The following is a 24,337-nucleotide window of genomic DNA, read 5'->3' as shown; positions in this document are numbered from 1 at the left end:
CACGCCAGAGAGAGCGAGCGAGGAGAGGCTCATGTGGTTCTTAGTGGGGCCCCCAGAGGCCTGGTCCTTAGAGGAATAAGCAGGTTTGCTGCTGGAGAGGAGGAGAGGAGAGTGATGGGGGATGTTGTTTATCTTCACAGGCAGTAGCTACAGTCTGCAGCGCTCACTCCACAATTAAGATGCTGCGCCTCATCAGGTTTGTGTCAAACTATACAAACATACAGGTGAGTTAAAAAATAGTCCTGTTGTGGACGTGAAATATTACCATAATGCTGTACATAACAAAACCTCAACTCATATGCTGTACTATGGATATCTGTACATTTCTATACCATGTCTAATTGCATAATGCAAACACACAGTTCTGAATTATTACCAACAGTGAGTTCTTACTGTGATTTTTTTGTTTTATTTGGGAGGACAAAATATAATTACAGTTTAAGATATACAAATCACATTTTCAGACAGTCATCATGTTATTCTGTACCATTAAAAAAGAAAGATAGGTTTTGGGGGAAAAAAACTTTGAGTAACCTTACATTTTACTAACGACTTTCAAATAAATAAAACCAGCAAAACACAACAAACAACTTTGAATAGATGTTAGCTACCTCTTTTCAATTCTTTGTTTTCTAATCCTGAGTATGATGTTTGTATTGTGCTACAACAGTGAGTAAGAAAACTGTTGCATGGGTTTATAACAAATCCCCAACATGTTCCTTACTTTGTTTTCAGTTTATGTATGCTTGTTACTTTACTGCATCGTGACCAGAGACTATGGGATGAAAAACATCAAATGAATGAACAATTAAAAATCCTAAACTTTGACATGTAATTTCACATTTGCAACATGTAATGAAATAATAGCAGGGAATCAGTGTGGAAATAACATGCATAAAAAGGACATTAATAATAATAAAGGCTAACTCATTTTCCTTTATGGAGAACAGCAAGGTAATGTGCTTTATTTTATACACTGGACATAACAGTTCTATTTTGTTATGTGACAAACCAGGGAAAAGTATTGGCCAAGAATTGATTTCAAAGAAACGTTTCATGGCGTATTACTTCATTCTCTCTTATGTGTTAATCGTCAGTCATGTCTGACAAAACCTCAAAGATTTCAATTAAAACAACAAGAATGGCAACATAGCGATGACATAATCATATTTATAACAATTGCAAAAAAGGAACGAAAACACGTTTATATTATTCCCTAAAGTAACTATAATAATAAGTTAAATTGCTTGTTTTTTTTCTTCTTAAATAAATCAATATATGAATAAATGTTGTATTACCGACCCTGGAGGACAAAGAGTTTGTCCTTGTAAAATGATGAGGATCAGAACAAAAAATAAAGGGTCTATCATTCTGGAATGTAAATCCCCTTCAAAAAGCTCGGAGTCTTCTCAGGGACAATGTACATACATGCCTTTGACAGTGTCCTGACAGAGACAAATAGCACCCTGCTTCATAGACTTTCAGCACATAGTATCAGAGTTGTCCATTCAGTTCAGTACTCTAACAACGAATCAGACATTTTCTTCCAGCACACTGCTAGCCAAGAGGTTGATCAGTTTAGGGTAGGTGTTTTTGTTGGAAGAACCAAATGCTACATATGGCTGTAGCATTGGGTGGTACGGGTGCTTTTGAAGCTCGTGAAGGCATCTTGACGTTGACTTCTGCTGTCCTTTGAAAATACAGAGACACCCATAGACACCCATAGAGCTCTATTGTGTTGTGGTGTGGCCCAAGGAAGTCTCATGTCTTTACAGCTACTGCAGATGAAGAGGTCTTCTTCTCTCTGCATCTGGAGTGACTGGCTGGTCTTTGGACTCTTTCTGTCCCATTCCCTTTCATTCAGTTGGATGAAACATGGACTCAACAAGTGGCAGGGCATCAGTGAGGAGAGTTGTTGGTGGTTGAGAAGTCAGTGTGTGTTCCATGTATCCCTGGCAGTGCCTGCAGAGGGGCAGCAGTGTGGGAGCATTGGTCTGGTCTGGTTTGTTGGTGATGGATGGCAGATGGTGGAGTGCTGCTACATCGGGGGAACTACCAGGCAAGTCATCGCTATAGAGAAAGAGAATAGTAATAATCTATTATGTTTTAGATAAAATCTTATTCTTGACAATGGCAATCATTATTATAACCCCCCAAAAAACAGCCTGCCTAAACTATGTGTATGTGGGCATAGATTCGTTTTTAGAAAGAAAGAGGGGGGTTTTAACACACAAAGAGATGTTTCTAAGATTGTAGTTTGGTTCTACCTCTGAAGCTGTTGCCTCCTGAAGCGGGACAGGCAGGAGAGGAGGAGCCCTGGGGCCGGAGGACAGGAGCGAAGGCGCTCTTCTGTTTGGCTGAGGATGGGAAGGAGGAGAACGGCAGGAGGGAGGAGGAGCTGGAACCCGGGATAGTGGGACTAGATGGCATTACTGAGAGAGAGAGAGAGAGAGAGAGAGAGAGAGAGAGAGAGAGAGAGAGAGAGAGAGAGAGAGAGAGAGAGAGAGAGAGAGAGAGAGAGAGAGAGAGAGAGAGAGAGAGAGAGAGAGAGAGAGAGAGAGAGAGAGAGAGAGAGAGAGAGAGAGAGAGAGAGAGAGAGAGAGAGAGAGAGAGAGAGAGAGAGAGAGAGAGAGAGAGAGAGGGAGTTGTTACTTTATAACAGAAGGAAATGGTCAACCTTTGTCAATGGTGGGCAATTATGTTATATTGTAACAGGTACAGGAGGAAAACACAGGATAGATTGATTGAGTAAAAGGAGAGACACTCACTGCCATAGGGAGAACCAGTGGGGGAGGCACTGCTGAAACCAGGGGACCCTGGCACCCCCAGACTAGTCATGGGCACTGCCCCGTACCCCCCACTCATGCCTCCACCACCCCCATAGCCCGACTGCTGAGGGGTGGAGGCAGAGGGGTACCCCCGGGGGGACAAACTGCTGGAGTTACGAATATAACCTGGAGCGAGAGAGAGGGAAACAAAGAGAGAGAGAAATACAAAGTTTTAGAACAAGAAAGATAGAGAATAGTAAAAGACAGGAAGACACAAGTGATTTTCCCACTGGGGATATCATATCACCAACTAGAAGAAAATCAAAGGTCCAGACTTCTATAAATATAGGGAATCCAATTGTAAGTCTTGTCCTGCTCACCTTGGCTGGTTTGTCCTGGCTCGCCAATGCTAACCCCCAGCTGGGAGGGGTATGAGCCCAGGCCCATGACACTGCCATGGGCTGGGGAGCTGGGAAGGGCCTGCAGCTGGCTGTGGGGACGGGGAACACTGTACAGGGCCTCAGCGATGTCCGCTGCACGCTTCAGCAACATGTCCTAAAGAGAGACCATACAAACTTTTACTAACCCAGACCTCACAGATTTACAGTAGTTATAGTTTTACTATTCCCTAACCAGAAACCGTGGATTGATGGCAGCATTCGCGTGAAACTGAAAGCGCGAACCACTGCTTTTAATCAGGGCAAGGTGTCTGGCAACATGACTGAATACAAACAGTGCAGCTATTCCCTCCGTAAGGCTATTAAACAAGCTAAGCGTCAGTACAGAGACAAAGTGGAATCTCAATTCAATGGCTCAGACACAAGAGGCATGTGGCAGGGTCTACAGTCAATCACGGACTACAAGATGAAATCCAGCCCAGTCACGGACCAGGATGTCTTGCTCCCAGGCAGACTAAATAACTTTTTTGCCCGCTTTGAGGACAATACAGTGCCACTGACACGGCCTGCAACGGAAACATGCGGTCTCTCCTTCACTGCAGCCGAGGTGAGTAAGACATTTAAACGTGTTAACCCTCGCAAGGCTGCAGGCCCAGACGGCATCCCCAGCCGCGCCCTCAGAGCATGCGCAGACCAGCTGGCCGGTGTGTTTACGGACATATTCAATCAATCCCTATACCAGTCTGCTGTTCCCACATGCTTCAAGAGGGCCACCATTGTTCCTGTTCCCAAGAAAGCTAAGGTAACTGAGCTAAACGACTACCGCCCCGTAGCACTCACTTCCGTCATCATGAAGTGCTTTGAGAGACTAGTCAAGGACCATATCACCTCCACCCTACCTGACACCCTAGCCCCACTCCAATTTGCTTACCGCCCAAATAGGTCCACAGACGATGCAATCTCAACCACACTGCACACTGCCCTAACCCACCTGGACAAGAGGAATACCTATGTGAGAATGCTGTTCATCGACTACAGCTCGGCATTCAACACCATAGTACCCTCCAAGCTCGTCATCAAGCTCGAGACCCTGGGTCTCGACCCCGCCCTGTGCAACTGGGTACTGGACTTCCTGACGGGCCGCCCCCAGGTGGTGAGGGTAGGCAACAACATCTCCTCCCCGCTGATCCTCAACACGGGGCCCCACAAGGGTGCGTTCTGAGCCCTCTCCTGTACTCCCTGTTCACCCACGACTGCGTGGCCACGCACGCCTCCAACTCAATCATCAAGTTTGCGGACGACACAACAGTGGTAGGCTTGATTACCAACAACGACGAGACGGCCTACAGGGAGGAGGTGAGGGCCCTCGGAGTGTGGTGTCAGGAAAATAACCTCACACTCAACGTCAACAAAACTAAGGAGATGATTGTGGACTTCAGGAAACAGCAGAGGGAACACCCCCTATCCACATCGATGGAACAGTAGTGGAGAGGGTAGCTAGTTTTAAGTTCCTCGGCATACACATCACAGACAAACTGAATTGGTCCACTCACACTGACAGCGTCGTGAAGAAGGCGCAGCAGCGCCTATTCAACCTCAGGAGGCTGAAGAAATTCGGCTTGTCACCAAAAGCACTCACAAACTTCTACAGATGCACAATCGAGAGCATCCTGGCGGGCTGTATCACCGCCTGGTACGGCAACTGCTCCGCCTCAACCGTAAGGCTCTCCAGAGGGTAGTGAGGACTGCACAACGCATCACAGGGGGCAAACTACCTGCCCTCCAGGACACCTACACCACCCGTTGTTACAGGAAGGCCATAAAGATCATCAAGGACATCAACCACCCGAACCACTGCCTGTTCACCCCGCTATCATCCAGAAGGCGAGGTCAGTACAGGTGCATCAAAGCTGGGACCGAGAGACTGAAAAACAGCTTCTATCTCAAGGCCATCAGACTGTTAAACAGCCACCACTAACACTGAGTGGCTGCTGCCAACACACTGTCATTGACACTGACCCAACTCCAGCCATTTTAATAATGGGAATTGATGGGAAATGATGTAAATATATCACTAGCCACTTTAAACAATGCTACCTTATATAATGTTACTTACCCTACATTATTCATCGCATATGCATATGTATATACTGTACTCTACATCATCGACTGCATCCTTATGTAACACATGTATCACTAGCCACTTTAACTATGCCACTTTGTTTACTTTGTCTACACACTCATCTCATATGTATATACTGTACTCGATACCATCTACTGTATGCTGCTCTGTACCATCACTCATTCATATATCCTTATGTACACGTTCCTTATCCCCTTACACTGTGTATAAGACAGTAGTTTTGGAATTGTTAGTTAGATTACTTGTTGGTTATCACTGCATTGTCGGAACTAGAAGCACAAGCATTTCGCTACACTCGCATTAACATCTGCTAACCATGTGTATGTGACAAATAAAATTTGATTTGATTTGATTTGATTTGGTGAGTTGAATTACTAGAGGAACTGAGCGACTAAACAGTGCTGGTTACCTGATTACTGTGTGGGTTTCCATACAAGGCTTCAACCAGATCAGCTGCTCTCTTCAGTAGCATCTCCTACACACAGACAGAGAGACATGAATTAGCCTCTGGTGTTACATAGTGTACTTTATTGTCAAAGGTGAGGTGTGGTGACATATGGCATGTACATAATCTCACTATGTGTGGTATGTTCTCACTCACCTTAGCTAGTTTGTCAGGGTCACCAGGGTGTCTGGGAATGACCTTTTGAAGCCTCTGGAAACCGTAGTCTATGGTGGGCTCATTCAGCGCTATACACAAACACATCCACAGATACATGAGCACTTGGTCCTGACTCATCCCATGGAATGGTGCTGTTTGATATGTTGTTGGTGAATGGTTGCTGGATAGGGTAGATATGGCTGGGGCGGTGGGGTTAATAGGAGGTGTGTGTTTACCTGTATAGATAAAGCGTCCAGGTGCCCCCTTGCAGAATTGTTTAGATTTGTAGGACAGCGTGACCTCCACGACCCCCGGGATGTGGCGTGGGGGCGTCTGGACACGGATGGCGTGGGGCGTGATCAACTAAGAGAGGGAGAGAAACAGGGACAAGACAGAGAAGGAATGAGCAACGACTGTTTGACAGTCTACAGTATCTGACAGAATAATATGGTTTGCTCTCATAATGCCAACATGTAGAAGGCAGCCACTAAATGACTGGACAAAACGAGACAAGCCATATGCTTTTGTTACCTTGTCCCTTATGCTTTCAATCAGTAACAGTCTCGTTAATGAGTTGTTTTAAAGAGACAGTTACAGTGAAGCCACATAGCTACCTCGCTCCACACCAGCATGCTGCCGAACACCACCTGCAGCCCGTCAAAGAAGTTCTCCCCGATCACGATGACCATGGCCCCGCCCGTGGTCCAGCCCTCACTGGGGCTGATGGCTTTGATACATGGGGTGGCTGGAGAGGAAGGGCAATAATGGCATTTTAATATAACTTATTGCATCTCTTGGCAATGTATTTAGTGTCTGTTTCAGGGTGTCAGCCCTAGACCTTGAGGTTAGCCATTAGTACAGCAGTAGTTAATCCATCAATCAAATGTATCAGCAGTTGTTGCAAAGTGCTTCTACAGATGTAGAAGCACAGTATGAATGTCTACAGTAGGAATGTCTACAGTAGGAATGTCTACAGTATGAATGTCTACAGTAGGAATGTCTACAGTAGGAATGTCTACAGTAGGAATGTCTACAGTAGGAATGTCTATAGTAGGAATGTCTACAGTATGAATGTCTACAGTATGAATGTCTACAGTATGAATGTCTACAGTAGGAATGTCTACAGTATGAATGTCTACAGTAGGAATGTCTACAGTAGGAATGTCTACAGTAGGAATGTCTACAGTAGGAATGTCTACAGTAGGAATGTGTTCCTGATGTATCAGTACCCCAGGGCAGGTCGTGTTTGGTCTCTTCTTACCATACTCCATACTGTTTTCCACTGACTCTCCAGGCTCTAGCCTGCGAGCTCTCCGGCCATGTTTGGAGTTATTGTGGACAAACATGTTGTCAGACACGGCTAAGACATGGCCGTCTACACTCACAGTGCTGGACAGGACCACCTAAAAGACAGGGGAGGACGGGGAAGAGGAAAATACATACCATGAGTCTATCTGGGTTTATAAGTGATATCAGTTCACTTTTTGTGAGATTTGGTTTCCTGCAAAATCCCTTGGCCACAATCCATTTCAACATCCAGCTGATAGGAATATTTCTCAATGGGTAATGTGACAACCCTACTACACTATATCATATTTTTACATCAACGCCCCCCTCTCTGTGGCCTCTCCCTTTCTCTCCCTTCCTCTCCCCTCCTGAGACTGTGGTTGGAGTTGTGGTCTGGACCAACAGCTCACAGAGGTTCAGGCCTAATCCCTCACTGACACCAGACATATGGACTGAATCTCCTATTTGTACTGGCCGTTAAAGTAGAGTGTGATATATGGTGAACCTAATTTGATTCCTGGCCAACAGCATGTGTGTGTCCCTACCCTCTCCACGAGATACATCAGTTCCCCATGGAGGACATGCATACAAAATGTGTGTTCTTGTGTGCTTGCCTTGGGTCTGTGTGTTTAAGAGTGTCCATACTGTATATCTATAGGTGTACATGCAGGAGGGGGTGTTGATGGTGGTGTAGGGTCTATGTCTATGAAGTGCTGAAAGACTAAGCTTGAGACATTTTGAAATAGGCATTACAATAAGAAAGTGATGTGTAAGGGCAAAGATAAGACAGAAGTGTTTCAGAATCCCAGAGCTGCACATGAAGAGACTCTGGAGCACAGATGCTGAGAAGGAAAGAGAGAGAGAGAGAGAGAGAGAGAGAGAGAGAGAGAGAGAGAGAGAGAGAGAGAGAGAGAGAGAAAGAAGATGTGCTTGTAGATGGTTGAGTGGTGAGGAATCTATAGGAAAATAACAGTAAATTATTGATCAAGCACCATAAACAGGCTCCTGTCCAGCTCTAATCGCCTTTTAACCTGGAGGTGAGGGCCTCGGAGCGGCAGCCCGCTCATAACTTCTCAGCATGCGTCAAAGCGCAGGAGTTAAAACAAACATGGTGGAAGACAGGGAGAGAGAGAAAAAGGGAGAGGCAGAGAGATCCGGGAGAGAGAGAAGAGAAAAGAAAAGAGAAGAGGAACGAGAGAGAGAGAGAGACAGACAGTGGCTCCGGTGCTGAAAGACAGCAGAGGAAGTGAAGCGGGAGTGTCCCCTGTGACCACTTCCTGGGTCACGGAGCATGACCTCCCCCATCTGGAGCCAATCACTCAATTCTTGACAACTTCCTGAAACACCTCAGCCTATTTCCTGCCCGCCTCCCCCTTGTCTCTCCCACCCCAATACACCCTTTTCCCTTCTCTCCCTCTTTGTTTCACTGTAGATTTTGTACTTTCACCTTTAACTTTCCCCTCCATTCCTTCCATTGGAAAATGTTTAAGCAGTGCTTCGGGCTACGGAATGGAGAAATGTGGTCCCAACTATACCTGGGCAGACGCTGAACAAAAAAATCCCTCTTTGTGAAAGTAGAGAGGAAGGAAAGGTGGGATAGTTTGTATTCTATTTTAGATAGAATAAAATCATTGCTATTTTCAACATCATATATGCTGCACACACGCTCTCTGTCTCTCTTTCCCTCTCGCACACGTACACAAACCTCTCTCTCTCTTTCCCTCTCGCACATGTACACAAACCTCTCTCTCTCTTTCCCTCTCGCACACATACACAAACCTCTCTCTCTCTTTCCCTCTCGCACATGTACACAAACCTCTCTCTCTCTCTTTCCCTCTCGCACACGTACACAAACCTCTCTCTCTCTTTCCCTCTCGCACATGTACACAAACCTCTCTCTCTCTTTCCCTCTCGCACACGTACACAAACCTCTCTCTCTCTTTCCCTCTCGCACATGTACACAAACCTCTCTCTCACTCTTTCCCACTCACACACGTACACAAACCTCTCTCTCTCTCTTTCCCTCTCGCACACGTACACAAACCTCTCTCTCTCTCTTTCCCACTCGCACACGTACACAAACCTCTCTCTCTCTTTCCCTCTCGCACACGTACACAAACCTCTCTCTCTCTTTCCCTCTCACACGTACACAAACCTCTCTCTCTCTCTTTCCCTCTCGCACACGTACACAAACCTCTCTCTCTCTCTTTCCCTCTCGCACACGTACACAAACCTCTCTCTCTCTCCCTCTCGCACACGTACACAAACCTCTCTCTCTCTCTCCCTCTCGCACACGTACACAAACCTCTCTCTCTCTCTCTCTCCCTCTCGCACACGTACACAAACCTCTCTCTCTCTCTCCCTCTCGCACACGTACACAAACCTCTCTCTCTCTTTCCCTCTCGCACACGTACACAAACCTCTCTCTTTCCCTCTCGCACACGTTTCAAAACCTCTCTCTTCCTTTCCTCTCGCACACGTACACAAACCTCTCTCTCTCTCCCTCTCGCACACGTACACAAACCTCTCTCTCTTTCCCTCTCGCACATGTACACAAACCTCTCTCTCTTTCCCTCTCGCACACGTACACAAACCTCTCTCTCTCTTTCCCTCTCGCACATGTACACAAACCTCTCTCTCTCTTTCCCTCTCGCACACGTACACAAACCTCTCTCTCTCTTTCCCTCTCGCACATGTACACAAACCTCTCTCTCTCTTTCCCTCTCGCACACGTACACAAACCTCTCTCTCTCTCTTTAAACCTCTCTCTCTCTCTTCCCACTCGCACACGTACACAAACCTCTCTCTTCCCTCTCTTCTCTCTCTCTCCCTCTCGCACACGTACACAAACCTCTCTCTCTCTCTTTCCCTCTCGCACACGTACACAAACCTCTCTCTCTCCCTCTCGCACACGTACACAAACCTCTCTCTCTCTCTCCCTCTCGCACACGTACACAAACCTCTCTCTCTCCTCTCGCACACGTACACAAACCTCTCTCTCTCTCTCCTCTCGCACACGTACACAAACCTCTCTCTCTCTCTTTCCTCTCTCGCACACGTACACAAACCTCTCTCTCTCTTTCCCTCTCGCACACGTACACAAACCTCTCTCTTTCCCTCTCTTTCCCTCTCTCCCTCTCGCACACGTACACAAACCTCTCTCTCCCTCTCTCTCTCTCCCTCTCGCACACGTACACAAACCTCTCTCTCTCTTTCCCTCTCGCACACGTACACAAACCTCTCTCTCTCTCTTTCCCTCTCGCACACGTACACAAACCTCTCTCTCTCTCCAAACCTCTCTCTCTCTCTCTTTCCCTCTCGCACACGTACACAAACCTCTCTCTCTCTTTCCCTCTCGCACACGTACACAAACCTCTCTCTCTCTCTTTCCCTCTCGCACACGTACACAAACCTCTCTCTCTCTCTTTCCTCTCGCACACGTACACAAACCTCTCTCTCTCTCTTTCCCTCTCGCACACGTACACAAACCTCTCTCTCTCTCTTCCCTCTCGCACACGTACACAAACCTCTCTCTCTCTTTTCCCTCTCGCACACGTACACAAACCTCTCTCTCTCTCTCTTCCCTCTCGCACACGTACACAAACCTCTCTCTCTCTCTTTCCCTCTCGCACACGTACACAAACCTCTCTCTCTCTCTTTCCTCTCTCTTTCCCTCTCGCACACGTACACAAACCTCTCTCTCTCTCCCCTCTCGCACACGTACACAAACCTCTCTCTCTCTCTTTCCCTCTCGCACACGTACACAAACCTCTCTCTCTCTCTCCCTCTCGCACACGTACACAAACCTCTCTCTCTCTACACAAACCTTTCTCTCTCTCTTCCCTCGCACACGCACACCTACTCAAACCTCTCTCTCTTTTCCCTCTCGCACACGTACACAAACCTCTCTCTCTCTCTTTCCCTCTCGCACACGTACACAAACCTCTCTCTCTCTTTCCCTCTCGCACACGTACACAAACCTCTCTCTCTCTCTTTCCCTCTCGCACACGTACACAAACCTCTCTCTCTCTCTTTCCCTCTCGCACACGTACACAAACCTCTCTCTCTCTCTTTCCCTCTCGCACACGTACACAAACCTCTCTCTCTCTCCCTCTCGCACACGTACACAAACCTCTCTCTCTCTCTCCCTCTCGCACACGTACACAAACCTCTCTCTCTTTCCCTCTCGCACACGTACACAAACCTCTCTCTCTCTCTTTCCTCTCGCACACGTACACAAACCTCTCTCTCTCTCTTTTCCCTCTCGCACACGTACACAAACCTCTCTCTCTCTCTTTCCCTCTCGCACACGCACAAACCTCTCTCTCTCTCTTTCCCTCTCGCACACGTACACAAACCTCTCTCTCTCTCCTTTCCACACGTACACAAACCTCTCTCTCTCTCTCCCTCTCGCACACGTACACAAACCTCTCTCTCTCTCTTTCCCTCTCGCACACGTACACAAACCTCTCTCTCTTTCCCTCTCGCACACGTACACAAACACGTACACAAACCTCTCTCTCTCTCTTTCCCTCTCGCACACGTACACAAACCTCTCTCTCTCTCTTTCCCTCTCGCACACGTACACAAACCTCTCTCTCTCTTTCCCTCTCGCACACGTACACAAACCTCTCTCTCTCTCTTTCCCTCTCGCACACGTACACAAACCTCTCTCTCTCTCTTTCCCTCTCGCACACGTACACAAACCTCTCTCTCTCTCTTTCCTCTCGCACACGTACACAAACCTCTCTCTCTCTCTTTCCCTCTCGCACACGTACACAAACCTCTCTCTCTCTTCCCTCTCGCACACGTACACAAACCTCTCTCTCTCTCTTTCCCTCGCACACGTACACAAACCTCTCTCTCTCTCCCTCTCGCACACGTACACAAACCTCTCTCTCTCTCTTTCCCTCTCGCACACTCGCACACGTACACAAACCTCTCTCTCTCTTTTTCCCTCTCGCACACGTACACAAACCTCTCTCTCTCTCCCCTCTACACAAACCTCTCTCTCTCTTCCCTCTCGCACACGTACACAAACCTCTCTCTCTCTCTCCCTCTCGCACACGTACACAAACCTCTCTCTCTCTCTTTCCCTCTCGCACACGTACACAAACCTCTCTCTCTCTCCCTCTCGCACACGTACACAAACCTCTCTCTCTCTCTCCCTCTCGCACACGTACACAAACCTCTCTCTCTTTTCCTCTCGCACACGTACACAAACCTCTCTCTCTCTCCCTCTCGCACACGTACACAAACCTCTCTCTCTCTTTTCCCTCTCGCACACGTACACAAACCTCTCTCTCTCTTTTCCCTCTCGCACACGTACACAAACCTCTCTCTCTCTTTCCCTCTCGCACACGTACACAAACCTCTCTCTCTCTCTTTCCCACTCTTCCCTCTCGCACACGTACACAAACCTCTCTCTCTCTCTTTCCCTCTCGCACACCTACACAAACCTCTCTCTCTCTCTTTCCTCTCGCACACGTACACAAACCTCTCTCTCTCTCTTTCCCTCTCGCACACGTACACAAACCTCTCTCTCTCTTTCCCTCTCGCACACGTACACAAACCTCTCTCTCTCTTTTCCCTCGCACACGTACACAAACCTCTCTCTCTCCCCCTCTCGCAACACAAACCTCTCTCTCTCTCTTTCCCTCTCGCACACGTACACAAACCTCTCTCCCTCTCTCTTTCCCTCTCGCACACGTACACAAACCTCTCTCTCTCTCTCCCTCTCGCACACGTACACAAACCTCTCTCTCTCTCTCTTTCCCTCTCGCACACGTACACAAACCTCTCTCTCTCTCTTTCCCTCTCGCACACGTAAAAACCTCTCTCTCTCTCCTTTCCCTCTCGCACACGTACACAAACCTCTCTCTCTCCCTCTCGCACACGTACACAAACCTCTCTCTCTCCCTCTCGCACACGTACACAAACCTCTCTCTCTCTTCCCTCTCGCACACGTACACAAACCTCTCTCTCTCTCCCCTCTCGCACACGTACACAAACCTCTCTCTCTCTTTCCCTCTCGCCTCTCCCTCTCGCACACGTACACAAACCTCTCTCTCTCTTTCCCTTCGCACACGTACACAAAACCTCTCTCTCTTTCCCTCTCGCACACGTACACAAACCTCTCTCTCTCTTTTCCCTCTCGCACACGTACACAAACCTCTCTCTCTTCTTTTCCCTCTCGCACACGTACACAAACCTCTCTCTCTCTTTCCCTCTCGCACACGTACACAAACCTCTCTCTCTTTCCCTCTCGCACACGTACACAAACCTCTCTCTCTCCCTCTTTCCCTCTCGCACACGTACACAAACCTCTCTCTCTCTCTTTCCCTCTCGCACACGTACACAAACCTCTCTCTCTCTCTTTCCCTCTCGCACACGTACACAAACCTCGTACACAAACCTCTCTCTCTCTCTCCCTCGCACACGTACACAAACCTCTCTCTCTCTTTCCCTCTCGCACACGTACAAAACCTCTCTCTCTCTTTTCCCTCTCGCACACGTACACAAACCTCTCTCTCTTTCCCTTTCCCTCTCTCTCTCTTTCCCTCTCACACGTACACAAACCTCTCTCTCTCTTTCCCTCTCGCACACGTACACAAACCTCTCTCTCTCTCTTTCCCTCTCACGTACACAAACCTCTCTCTCTCTTTTCCCTCTCGCACACGTACACAAACCTCTCTCTCTCTCTTTTCCCTCTCGCACACGTACACAAACCTCTCTCTCTCTTTCCCTCTCGCACACGTACACAAACTCTCTCTCTCTTTCCCTCTCGCACACGTACACAAACCTCTCTCTCTCTCTTTTCCTCTCGCACACGTACACAAACCTCTCTCTCTCTTTTCCTCTCGTACGTACAAAACCTCTCTCTCTCTCTTTCCCTCGCACACGTACACAAACCTCTCTCTCTCTTTCCCTCTCGCACACGTACACAAACCTCTCTCTCTCTTTCCCCTCTCGCACACGTACACAAACCTCTCTCTCTCTCTTTCCTCTCGCACACGTACACAAACCTCTCTCTCTTTCCCTCTCGCACACGTACACAAACCTCTCTCTCTCTCTCCCTCTCGCACACGTACACAAACCTCTCTCTCTCTCTTTCCCTCTCGCACACGTACACAAACCTCTCTCTCTCTCCCTCTCGCACACGTACACAAACCTCTCTCTCTCTCTCCCTCTCGCACACGTACACAAACCTCTCTCTCTCTCTCTCCCTCTCGCACACGTACACAAACCTCTCTCTCTCTCTTCCCTCTCAAAAACCTCTCTCTCTCGCACACGTACACAAACCTCTCTCTCTCTCTTTCCCTCTCGCACACGTACACAAACCTCTCTCTCTCTCCCTCTCGCACACGTACACAAACCTCTCTCTCTCTCCCTCTCGCACACGTACACAAACCTCTCTCTCTCTTTCCCTCTCGCACACGTACACAAACCTCTCTCTCTCTCCCTCTCGCACACGTACACAAACCTCTCTCTCTCTCTTTCCCTCTCGCACACGTACACAAACCTCTCTCTCTCTCTTTCCCTCTCGCACACGTACACAAACCTCTCTCTCTCTCTTTCCCTCTCGCACACGTACACAAACCTCTCTCTCTCTCTTTCCTCTCGCACACGTACACAAACCTCTCTCTCTCTCTTTCCCTCTCGCACACGTACACAAACCTCTCTCTCTCTCTTTCCCTCTCGCACACGTACACAAACCTCTCTCTCTCTCTCCCTCTCGCACACGTACACAAACCTCTCTCTCTCCTACTCTCCATACCTGAAATCTTCTCATGTCCCTTGGGTTTCCTGCTGTCTTCAGACAATTCTGGTTACACTTCAAGAAAAACTTCAAGAAGAACCTGCAGGGGTAAGAGAAAAAGTACATAAAAATCATTAACTCAATAGATAAGAAAACATAACGTGAACAATGCATTCATTATTTGTTGGCCTGTCAGTCAAGAAGATGCTGATTACTGTTCCGGTCATAGATGCATTATGAACATCTGAGAGTGAGTGTGTGTCAATGCTGCTGCGTGATATCTGCCCTGGCATTAATCACTGCTGTTTAGTTTAGCATTAGAGCCAATGTTATTACACTTTAAATCAAATGATGAGAATTTGAAATGCAGTCCAGTGAAAACTACTGCTGTGTTTCAAAGTGAACAGGAGACAGGGATGTATGCCAGGGGACTCTGGGGAACATGGTACCCCGCAATGCTGTTTTTGAACCCCCACATTAGAACTGTGGTGGAAGAGAGAAAGTGAAACTAGAAGGACAGAGACAGAGTATTTGTATGTACAAGTGCACATGTGCATGTTTGAATGAGGTTTGTGGGTGTGTTTTCATATGTATGTATCTCATTAACTGTGTTTGTGTGTGTGTATATCTTAGAGAGAGAGAGTGAGAGGTGCTGATAGCCTCCACTACAGCAGAGAAGAGCAGAGAGAGGGAGCGAGAGCTGGAGAGACTGAAATTAAAGCTGAGGAGGGGAGGGGAGGGGAGGGAGAGACCCCAAATCCCAGGTGTACACAGTTCGGCAACACAGCCCGCTGCCATGGCAACGCAGCTCTGCCGCAATCCCAAAGTCCCCACGCTGATAGGTAAAGACAGAGATTGGAAAGAGAAGGCAACCACAAGGAACACATTCTGAGAGAGAGAGAGAGAGAGAGAGAGAGAGAGAGAGAGAGAGAGAGAGAGAGAGAGAGAGAGAGAGAGAGAGAGAGAGAGAGAGAGAGAGAGAGAGAGAGAGGTGGGGTGGGGGAGGAAGCGATAGAAAGGGTATAGGCAGGGGAGATGGAGAGGAGGCAGGGGAGCTGGAGAGATAGTGGAGGGAGTTGAGGGAGTAAAGAAATGGTCTGAATAGAAAAAGAGAATGAGAGTGAAATGGGACATGGTTAGATCAGGACAACTGATATATGTGTGTTCATGGCTTTGTCATTTTAGCCACAAATATGGGCTCAATTTCACTGACACACCCAACGCTGAAATTAAACAAATAACAACAGTGATGAGGATAAATGATGGGGAGCTTGAGAAGCAGGAGCTGGGCAGCCAGTTATCCAATCCCACCCACATTGTGAACACTGCAAATATAAGTCATGTTAATGGATAGAGTTTGTTTGGCGAGGGACATTCTATTGGCTCCGCAGCCCAGGACCCTCCAATTCAATAGTAATCTCTCCTTCCCTCTCTCAGCCACTTTCTCTCTCTTCCTCCATCACTCCCCCCCCTCCTCCCTCGTGAACAGGCCCTTATTCAGAACGAACGCTTGCTTCCAAAACAGTGTCCAATATTTCTTGATTTGAACTATTTCAGTGGAGGACAATCAATATTGTTGTTGGCGGAGGATGATTATGATTTATTAGTGAGAGCATCGGACCTCCAACCTCTCCGCTCCTCTACAGTTGGGCTCTGGGTGGATGTGCACAAAAGGCCACATAGCCTCTCCCTCCCTCTAACTACTTCCTCGTCTTTCTATCCCAATCCCCATCTCTCTCTCCATCTTTCACGCCCTCACTCCCCCCTCTCTGTATTTCCCTCCCTTACCTCTCTATCCTCTCTCTGTACAGTATCTATCATGCTGTCATGATTTATATGATATGTTACAGTGTGTTATGCTCAGTGTTTGAATCCAGTTGGCTTCATGTAAGCTGATGAGGGATATATTGGATTATGTTCTGCTGTTTTGGTCCACTTCTTTTAAACAGTGCACTTGAGATCCTTTAGTATGTGACTTCTACCCTGATATATGACAGGGAACATTATATTAATTTGCTTCAAGTTCATGTGGGAACTCCCATACAGAGACGCCGCAAAGTAATTTATGACAACATTACCGCAGGCTCCTTTGTTGGGCGAAATGACCGTGGCCATGGCCCGGCTCTGTCCCAGACACTTTCCTCTCCCTGTCCGGACACCTGCTCTTTGGGTCTCTGGCCACTTCAAGTGCACCCAGCCAGCACTGACCGCTCACTCCAACCAGTCGCATTGGTGACTTCACAGCAGGGATGTGTGACATCCCATTAAGGACACATTGTACATGTAGCGACGACCCTCTGTGAGATAGGATGTTCTATGCAGACATTCCCACTGGTCAGTATGCATTTGTTTCTCCTTTCTTCTGACTTTCACCCATTATTCCCTCACTGTGTTTACTTGTGTAACATCATACACACTTCCATACAACACCCTCCACCACCACCACCTCTGTCCCCCCAAACCCCATTCAGTCAACTTTTCACCCCCCTCAGTTCGGACACACACAGCTGCAAATGCTGAAATTAAAGCGAGACGTTGGTGCATATATTAGCATGCATTAGCCACTTTCCCCTACCCACTTAACATGCAAATCTCCCAGCCCCGTCGCCTCGCACCTTCTGCCACACATTCATTTGCTGAATTATAATTAGACTAATCTTGCATAATTAATAAGAAGTCGAGCACCCTCTTTTTTTCCCCCTCTATTGTGGTCGCAAAGTTTAATATCGCCATTGTTTGTTTTTGTTTAGGTAATGCAACACGCCCACACACCTCCCCGCCCACAGGCTAGAGAAGAGGAGGACTTGGAAAACATTCATCTGGATGTCAGAAGGAAACTGTGTGAGCGGAGGAAGGTCCAGGACTTTCATAGGAGAACTCTATTAGCTACACTGTAGATTAGACTCATTGGTATGTATTTGCAGCTCTGCCTCTCATACTCAAAGTTGTTATTCCATAACCGTATATAACCATACACAGTCACTGGAATTGATTTCCCATTCAATCACTATTTAATTTGGAGAATAAAAAAATGGGGGGGGGGGCGTAACCTTTTTGTGACTAGTTGAGATGCCAGTTTAATATTTAATGAGTTGTCCAGTTGTCATTAATGTAGATCAAGCTATAACCCCTCCAACTGGTGTTCCCCACGACCCTCCTCAGAGACCCTGATTAGGAAACACAAACAAAAGGTAGGCCCAAGTCTTAAGCCTTGGGATCAATTTCCACACTGGCTCCATGGGGAGTCTGTTTTCCCCTCAGTCTTCCAGTCTGTATCTCTGTTGAGGCCTCCAGATCCCCTTTGTCTGCATCTGCTTCAGTTCCTAAGACTAAACACAGGCCTCACAGCGTGGGTTAAGCAATTCGCAGGGTGACAACTTTCTTAACTAAAACCAGTTCAAAGAAATGACAGAGTAAGTCATGACACTGCAGTAACAGCAAAGTTACAAACTTAACTCTGTAATGGTATTATTCCTACATGTTCACCTATGCATTGACTTGCCTTCAGACCACGTTCAGCCTCAGTCAGTCCTATCTAAGGCATCTGTTACATGTAGCTGAGCCGTTACACACTGCTAGAACAAAAGCTGCACAGGACCCCTAACAATAACTTGTATTGGCATTTATCAACCTTAATTACTACTGACATTAACTGCCATGTCACAAAGACACAACACATCACTCTCTCTCTATGCTGATTAGACACAAAGCTGTATCAGTGTCAACAGATCTTTATGCTACATACACAGATTTATCAGCGATAAGACATGCTTTATAGAGGTCATATGACGCTCCCACATAACTAGACCAGTTCCTGCAGCCTTGTCTTCCTGTGGGACATCAGTCCTGCTCATGTGAGACTGGAGACTGGTAGTTTCGGACATCTGCATTAATGATGACATCATCACATTTCAATAAAAGACTTGGGAGGGATTTGAACCATGAGAGGTAGCGAGAGAGGACTAAAATTGAGATAATTTAGTCTGATAGGGTGGGAGAGTCTCTGTTCTCTATCTAGGAACACCAATAGACACAGCGGAAAGAAGGAAGATAGAAAGGAAGATAGAAAGGAAGGAAGAGAGATAACAGGGATGGAGTGACAGGTCAGGAGCATGATATTCCTTCTATCAGTATTTAGACGACAGGCTGAAAGACTGAAGGAAGTAGAGAGGGAATGTGTGGATAGGTGGTGGGGAAAGATAAGATTGAAAGTGAGAGAGAAGAAGAGAGAGGAGAGAGAAGCAGAGACAAAAAAAGAGAAGGAGAGGGAGAGAGGGGGGGGGGTAGGGGAGGAAAATTAGGAAAACAGATGTGAGGCATTAAAACATACTGACATGCTGAGGACCTTCTTCTGCCACACTCAAACACTGGGAACAGTAACTCATACACACACACACACACACACATAGACACGCTCACATGCCACATGCAAGCACACAAACATTTCATACACACAAACAAACTACAATGAACACAACTTAAACACAAATTAAATGTATGCACAAAATATGCAAGTATTGGGTCAAGCAAGGTTCATGGCTCGTAGCCATTGGCTGAGTTGTGCACAGGCCAGAGTTGACCTAATCATATTTTACACTGATGCCAAACTCTACAGATGGGTCGTCATGCATCAATGTGTGGATATGCATCCAATGAATATATGGAATTGGTTGTGGTGAGGGATGGGGGAGTTTTTTTTCTCCATGGGGAGAGTTGAGGAGAGTGACTGGGGAGGAGGGGGCTAGGGAGCAGGTAATAAATCCCCCTGGATCCCGGGGTCCCCTGGCAGACTGGAAGCTAGACTGGTCACCAGGGTTAACACCCGGGGCACCTGACCTTTGACACTGCTAATGGGGCACAGAGAACCCTCCACGAACTGATACCCCCTCTGTCGCATACCACCACGGGACCTTTCACACAAGCCTATTAACCCGTCCCCTCATATTTTACAACAGAAATAATACTTAGTCGTGCACTCAACTTTACTTAACATACCTCCTATCACCTACCCTTCCTGTCCAACTGCATCATTTTTTTAAAGTAATCAACAACAACAAAAATATGTTTTTAACTAACCCTTTTAACCAACTTGTTTTAGCAGGGGTTTCTCTTATTTTTGTTAAGTTTTATTGCGTGCACAGCTATGCACCTCTGTCCTCTCGAATTTACAGCAACCCCCACCTTTCAATCCCAACCTGTCATAATCTATAATCTGGACCCTGTAAATCTCTCATTGACGCCTTTTTTGATCCAGGGATTAAACCTGTCTTTATGGGTTGACAGTCAGGCATACCAACACCCACCGCTCTACACACTAACAATCATACACTGACATGAGATGGGTACACCAGATCAATAGTGGAGGGTAGGACTCAGATTGGCCTGTTGTATCAAAATAGCAGCTAGATTCATTGGCGATGTGCCACACAGACTGAAACAGAGCATGGGGAATGAGGACTCTGTTTCTTAAAGTTTGATTGCTGGATTGGTTGTGCCCCCATGGCCCCTTCTCCATTTCAGCCCACTTTAGCCTCACCCTCCGGCCCAGCCCACCCTAGCCTCACCCCTCCAGCCCAGCCCACCCTAGCCTCACCCCTCCGGCCCAGCCCAGCCTAGCCTCACCCCTCCGGCCCAGCCCACCCTAGCCTCACCCCTCCGGCTCAGCCCACCCTCGCCTCACCCCTATGGCCCAGCCCACCCTAGCCTCACCACTCCGGCCCAGCCCACCCGAGCCTCACCCCTCCGGCCCGGCCCAGCCCACCCTAGCCTCACCCCTCCGGCCCAGCCCAGCCCACCCTAGCCTCACCCCTCCGGCCCAGCCCACCCCGTCTCTAAACATGAGAATTGTGTCAAAGCCAAACATTTAAACCACTAGTGCTGATTTATAGAGCTTGGTAGTTCCGTAAAACCACCCGGCTTACCACCGCAAAAGTGCCTCAGCTGAGGCGAGGCTGTGAGGTGAGAGGAGAGAGGGGATAGGGGGGGGTTATAGAGGGACAGGTATGGGGGCTCATGGACCCTCCTGAGAAGTGTGAATGTGTACTTTTTGAACAAGGCAACTCCTTGATCTTAAAATGACTTTACAACGTCACTGGCATGATGCTATTATTCTAATCGTTTAAAAAGTTGAAAGTTATGTTCCACTAACCAACACTTGGCATAATAACGAAGACTAGAGATAGTAATAGGTATATGGATCTATGGATGGACAGACTGACAGACAAATACACAGAGATCCAGCAGGAGAGGATAGGGAATACAGTATACCTCCATCAATGGCCCGACCTTTCACAGCATGCTTTGAGAGTCCTATGGGATGAAGATTTTAAATACCCAAACTGTCACACTGGATTGAGCAGCCCATTGTGCATGGACAGGTCTCATACATACCAATACAGACCTTTCCAATCACCACACTACAACGGTGACACAAAACTGGCAGCTCTAAATGCAGCAGCATGAATAAACCCCAAATATAACATAAAGCTTCTACAGAACAGCAATATGGGCACATACTATATTGTGTCAAATAAATGTAAAAATGTACAAATGTACCACAGAAAGGTGTCATGTGCTCCCTCTAATACACGTAACTATTATTCCAGGATACTGAGTCTTCCTTACTAACACTGACAGAACATAAGGCTATTATCAGCCTGATAATCACCTTTGTAGTATTTTTTATACCCACATACCACAGCACCTCCCAAACCTTCCTCAGAGAGGAACAAAGACAGAGGGAAGGACGCTAGAGAGAAGGAGAGAGGAGAGAAGGAGAGAGGAGAGAAGCAACAACAGAATGAGAAGAGATGTCTTCTTAATTAGCCAGTAATGATAAGATCTGACAAACAACATCTGTTTCCAGAGAGAGATGGAAGGAGAAGGAAAGAGGGGTAGAAGAGAGAGAGGTTGGGAGAGAGGGATAGGAGGGAGGAATAGAGAGAGGCAACTAGCTAAAGAAACCTGTGAAGGCAAGACAAGAGGGACCTGCTTGTATAAAGGAGTGGGGGGGACAGGAGGTGGATGTGTAAAAGAGAGAATGCTGTGTAGCGTGACACCATAGAAGAACGAAGGAATGAATGAAGTACAACTAAAAAGAGAGAGAGACAGACAGACAGGAGAAGATCATTCTGACAGGGTTGAGAGAATCTAGGAACCAGGACGAAAATAACAGATAGAAAGGGGAGGAAATGATCAAAATGAAGAGAGCAGACAGCCAGACAGACCGACCGACAGCCAGACAGACCGACAGACCGACAGACCGACAGCCCGACAGACAGACGGACAGACAGACAGACAGACAGACAGACAGACAGACAGACAGACAGACAGACAGACAGACAGACAGACAGACAGACAGACAGACAGACAGACAGACAGACAGACAGACAGACAGACAGACAGACAGACAGACAGACAGACAGACAGACAGACAGACAGACAGACAGACAGACAGACATGGGTTGGACTGGAAAATGGCACATGAGGGAGGGAAGGAGAGGTGGAACGTGTGAAGAGGTGGGTATGGAATCACTCAGAGGTCCAGGGTCCTGTAATTTACTGTCCGTAGCTAATCCACAGCAAATGTGTGGAGCTGAGGAGAGGAGCGCGAGAGAGAGGGAGGGAAAGAGAAGAGTAACGGAACAAGAAAGAGGAAGGGGGGACTGTTGGGCGCTCGGCATGCACGCTGGGAGGCTGTCAGCACATCACCCCCTGCCCTTAGCCCTGACGGATTCATCAGGACATACACACACCATAAAACACACACCATAAAGCATCTGAATTGTTTTGTTTGTTTTCCACTAAACTAATATCAGAGGAATGTATTTGCAGACATGTGTTGCTCAAAGGGCAATTAGATTTGACAGAAATATGCAAGCTGCCTCAAATGCACCATTCTTAATAGCAAGATGTTCTACCTACACTATGACCACATTGCAGCAGGAATGCACATCTGATACTTTCCTCTGTACTGAAATACTTATTTTGTGTTTTCATGTTTGAGGGGTGAGTAGGGGTGTATGTAAATGTTTCGCTGTGAGGCAGTTTGAGGGGTGAGTAGGGGTGTATGTAAATGTTTTGCTGTGAGGCAGTTTGAGGGGTGAGTAGGGGTGTATGTCAATGTTTTGCTGTGGGGCAGTTTGAGGGGAAAGTAGGGGTGTATGTGAATGTTTTGCTGTGAGGCAGTTTGAGGGGGGAGTAGGGGTGTATGTAAATGTTTTGCTGTGATGCAGTTTGAGGGAGGGGTGGCAGTTTGAGGGGTGAGTAGGGGTGTATGTGAATGTTTTGCTGTGAGGCAGTTTGAGGGGTGAGTAGGTTTTGCTGTGTATGAGTGAATGTTTTGCTGTGAGGCAGTTTGAGGGGTGAGTAGGGGTGTATGTCAATGTTTTGCTGTGAGGCAGTTTGAGGGGTGAGTAGGGGTGTATGTGAATGTTTTGCTGTGAGGCAGTTTGAGGGGTGAGTAGGGGTGTATGTCAATGTTTTGTGATGTTTGAGGGGTGAGGCAGTTTGAGGGGTGAGTAGGGGGTGTATGTCAATGTTTTGCTGTGAGGCAGTTTGAGGGGTGAGTAGGGGTGTATGTAAATGTTTTGCTGTGAGGCAGTTTGAGGGGTGAGTAGGGGTGTATGTCAATGTTTTGCTGTGAGGCAGTTTGAGGGGTAAGTAGGGGTGTATGTGAACGTTTTGCTGTGAGGCAGTTTGAGGGGTGAGTAGGGGTGTATGTAAATGTTTTGCTGTGAGGCAGTTTGAGGGGTGAGTAGGGGTGTATGTAAATGTTTTGCTGTGAGGCAGTTTGAGGTGTAAGTAGGGGTGTATGTAAATGTTTTGCTGTGAGGCAGTTTGAGGGGTGAGTAGGGGTGTATGTGAATGTTTTGCTGTGAGGCAGTGTGAGGGATAAGTAGGGGTGTATGTAAATGTTTTGCTGTGAGGCAGTTTGAGGGGTGAGTAGGGGCGTATATCAATGTTTTGCTGTGAGGCAGTTTGAGGGGTGAGTAGGGGTGTATGAAAATGTTTTGCTGTGAGGCAGTTTGAGGGGTGAGTAGGGGTGTATGTGAATGTTTTGCTGTGAGGCAGTTTGAGGGGTGAGTAGGGGCGTATATCAATGTTTTGCTGTGAGGCAGTTTAAGGGATGAGTAGGGGTGTATGTAAATGTTTTGCTGTGAGGCAGTTTGAGGGGTGAGTAGGGGTGTATGTCAATGTTTTGCTGTGAGGCCGTTTGAGGGGTGAGTAGGGGTGTATGTAAATGTTTTGCTGTGAGGCAGTTTGAGGGGTGAGTAGGGGTGTATGTCAATGTTTTGCTGTGAGGCAGTTGGAGGGGTGAGTAGGGGTGTAGGCAAATGTTTTGCTGTGAGGCAGTTTGAGGGGTGAGTAGGGGTGTATGTC

At 47.4% G+C, this 24,337-nt stretch overlaps 1 protein-coding gene across 3 annotated transcripts in view; it reads right to left on the bottom strand.

Annotated features, from left to right (window-relative positions):
• Positions 1–402: 402 nt before the first annotated feature.
• The window catches only part of LOC124035219 (transcription factor COE2-like), a 65,518-nt gene continuing 41,583 nt past the window's right edge, over positions 403–24,337 (bottom strand). For 2 of the 3 annotated variants that reach the window (XM_046348656.1, XM_046348657.1), the window contains exons 7-16: positions 14,975–15,056; positions 7,172–7,313; positions 6,525–6,655; positions 6,147–6,273; positions 5,911–5,999; positions 5,719–5,784; positions 3,149–3,323; positions 2,769–2,954; positions 2,268–2,432; positions 403–2,070 (exon numbers count right to left, since the gene is read on the bottom strand). In XM_046348656.1, coding sequence (XP_046204612.1) covers positions 2,039–2,070; positions 2,268–2,432; positions 2,769–2,954; positions 3,149–3,323; positions 5,719–5,784; positions 5,911–5,999; positions 6,147–6,273; positions 6,525–6,655; positions 7,172–7,313; positions 14,975–15,056 — 1,195 coding nt within the window. In that variant the 3' untranslated portion in view covers positions 403–2,038. Of the gene's footprint in view, positions 2,097–2,267; positions 2,433–2,768; positions 2,955–3,148; positions 3,324–5,718; positions 5,785–5,910; positions 6,000–6,146; positions 6,274–6,524; positions 6,656–7,171; positions 7,314–14,974; positions 15,057–24,337 lie in introns of all 3 variants that reach the window. The other variant, XM_046348658.1, reaches the window with a different exon arrangement.

Source organism: Oncorhynchus gorbuscha, linkage group LG05, assembly GCF_021184085.1.
Source record: "Oncorhynchus gorbuscha isolate QuinsamMale2020 ecotype Even-year linkage group LG05, OgorEven_v1.0, whole genome shotgun sequence".
Classification (NCBI taxonomy): Eukaryota; Metazoa; Chordata; class Actinopteri; order Salmoniformes; family Salmonidae; genus Oncorhynchus; species Oncorhynchus gorbuscha.
Note: the sequence above shows the minus strand (reverse complement) of the source record. Positions and strands in the feature narration are given on the sequence as shown.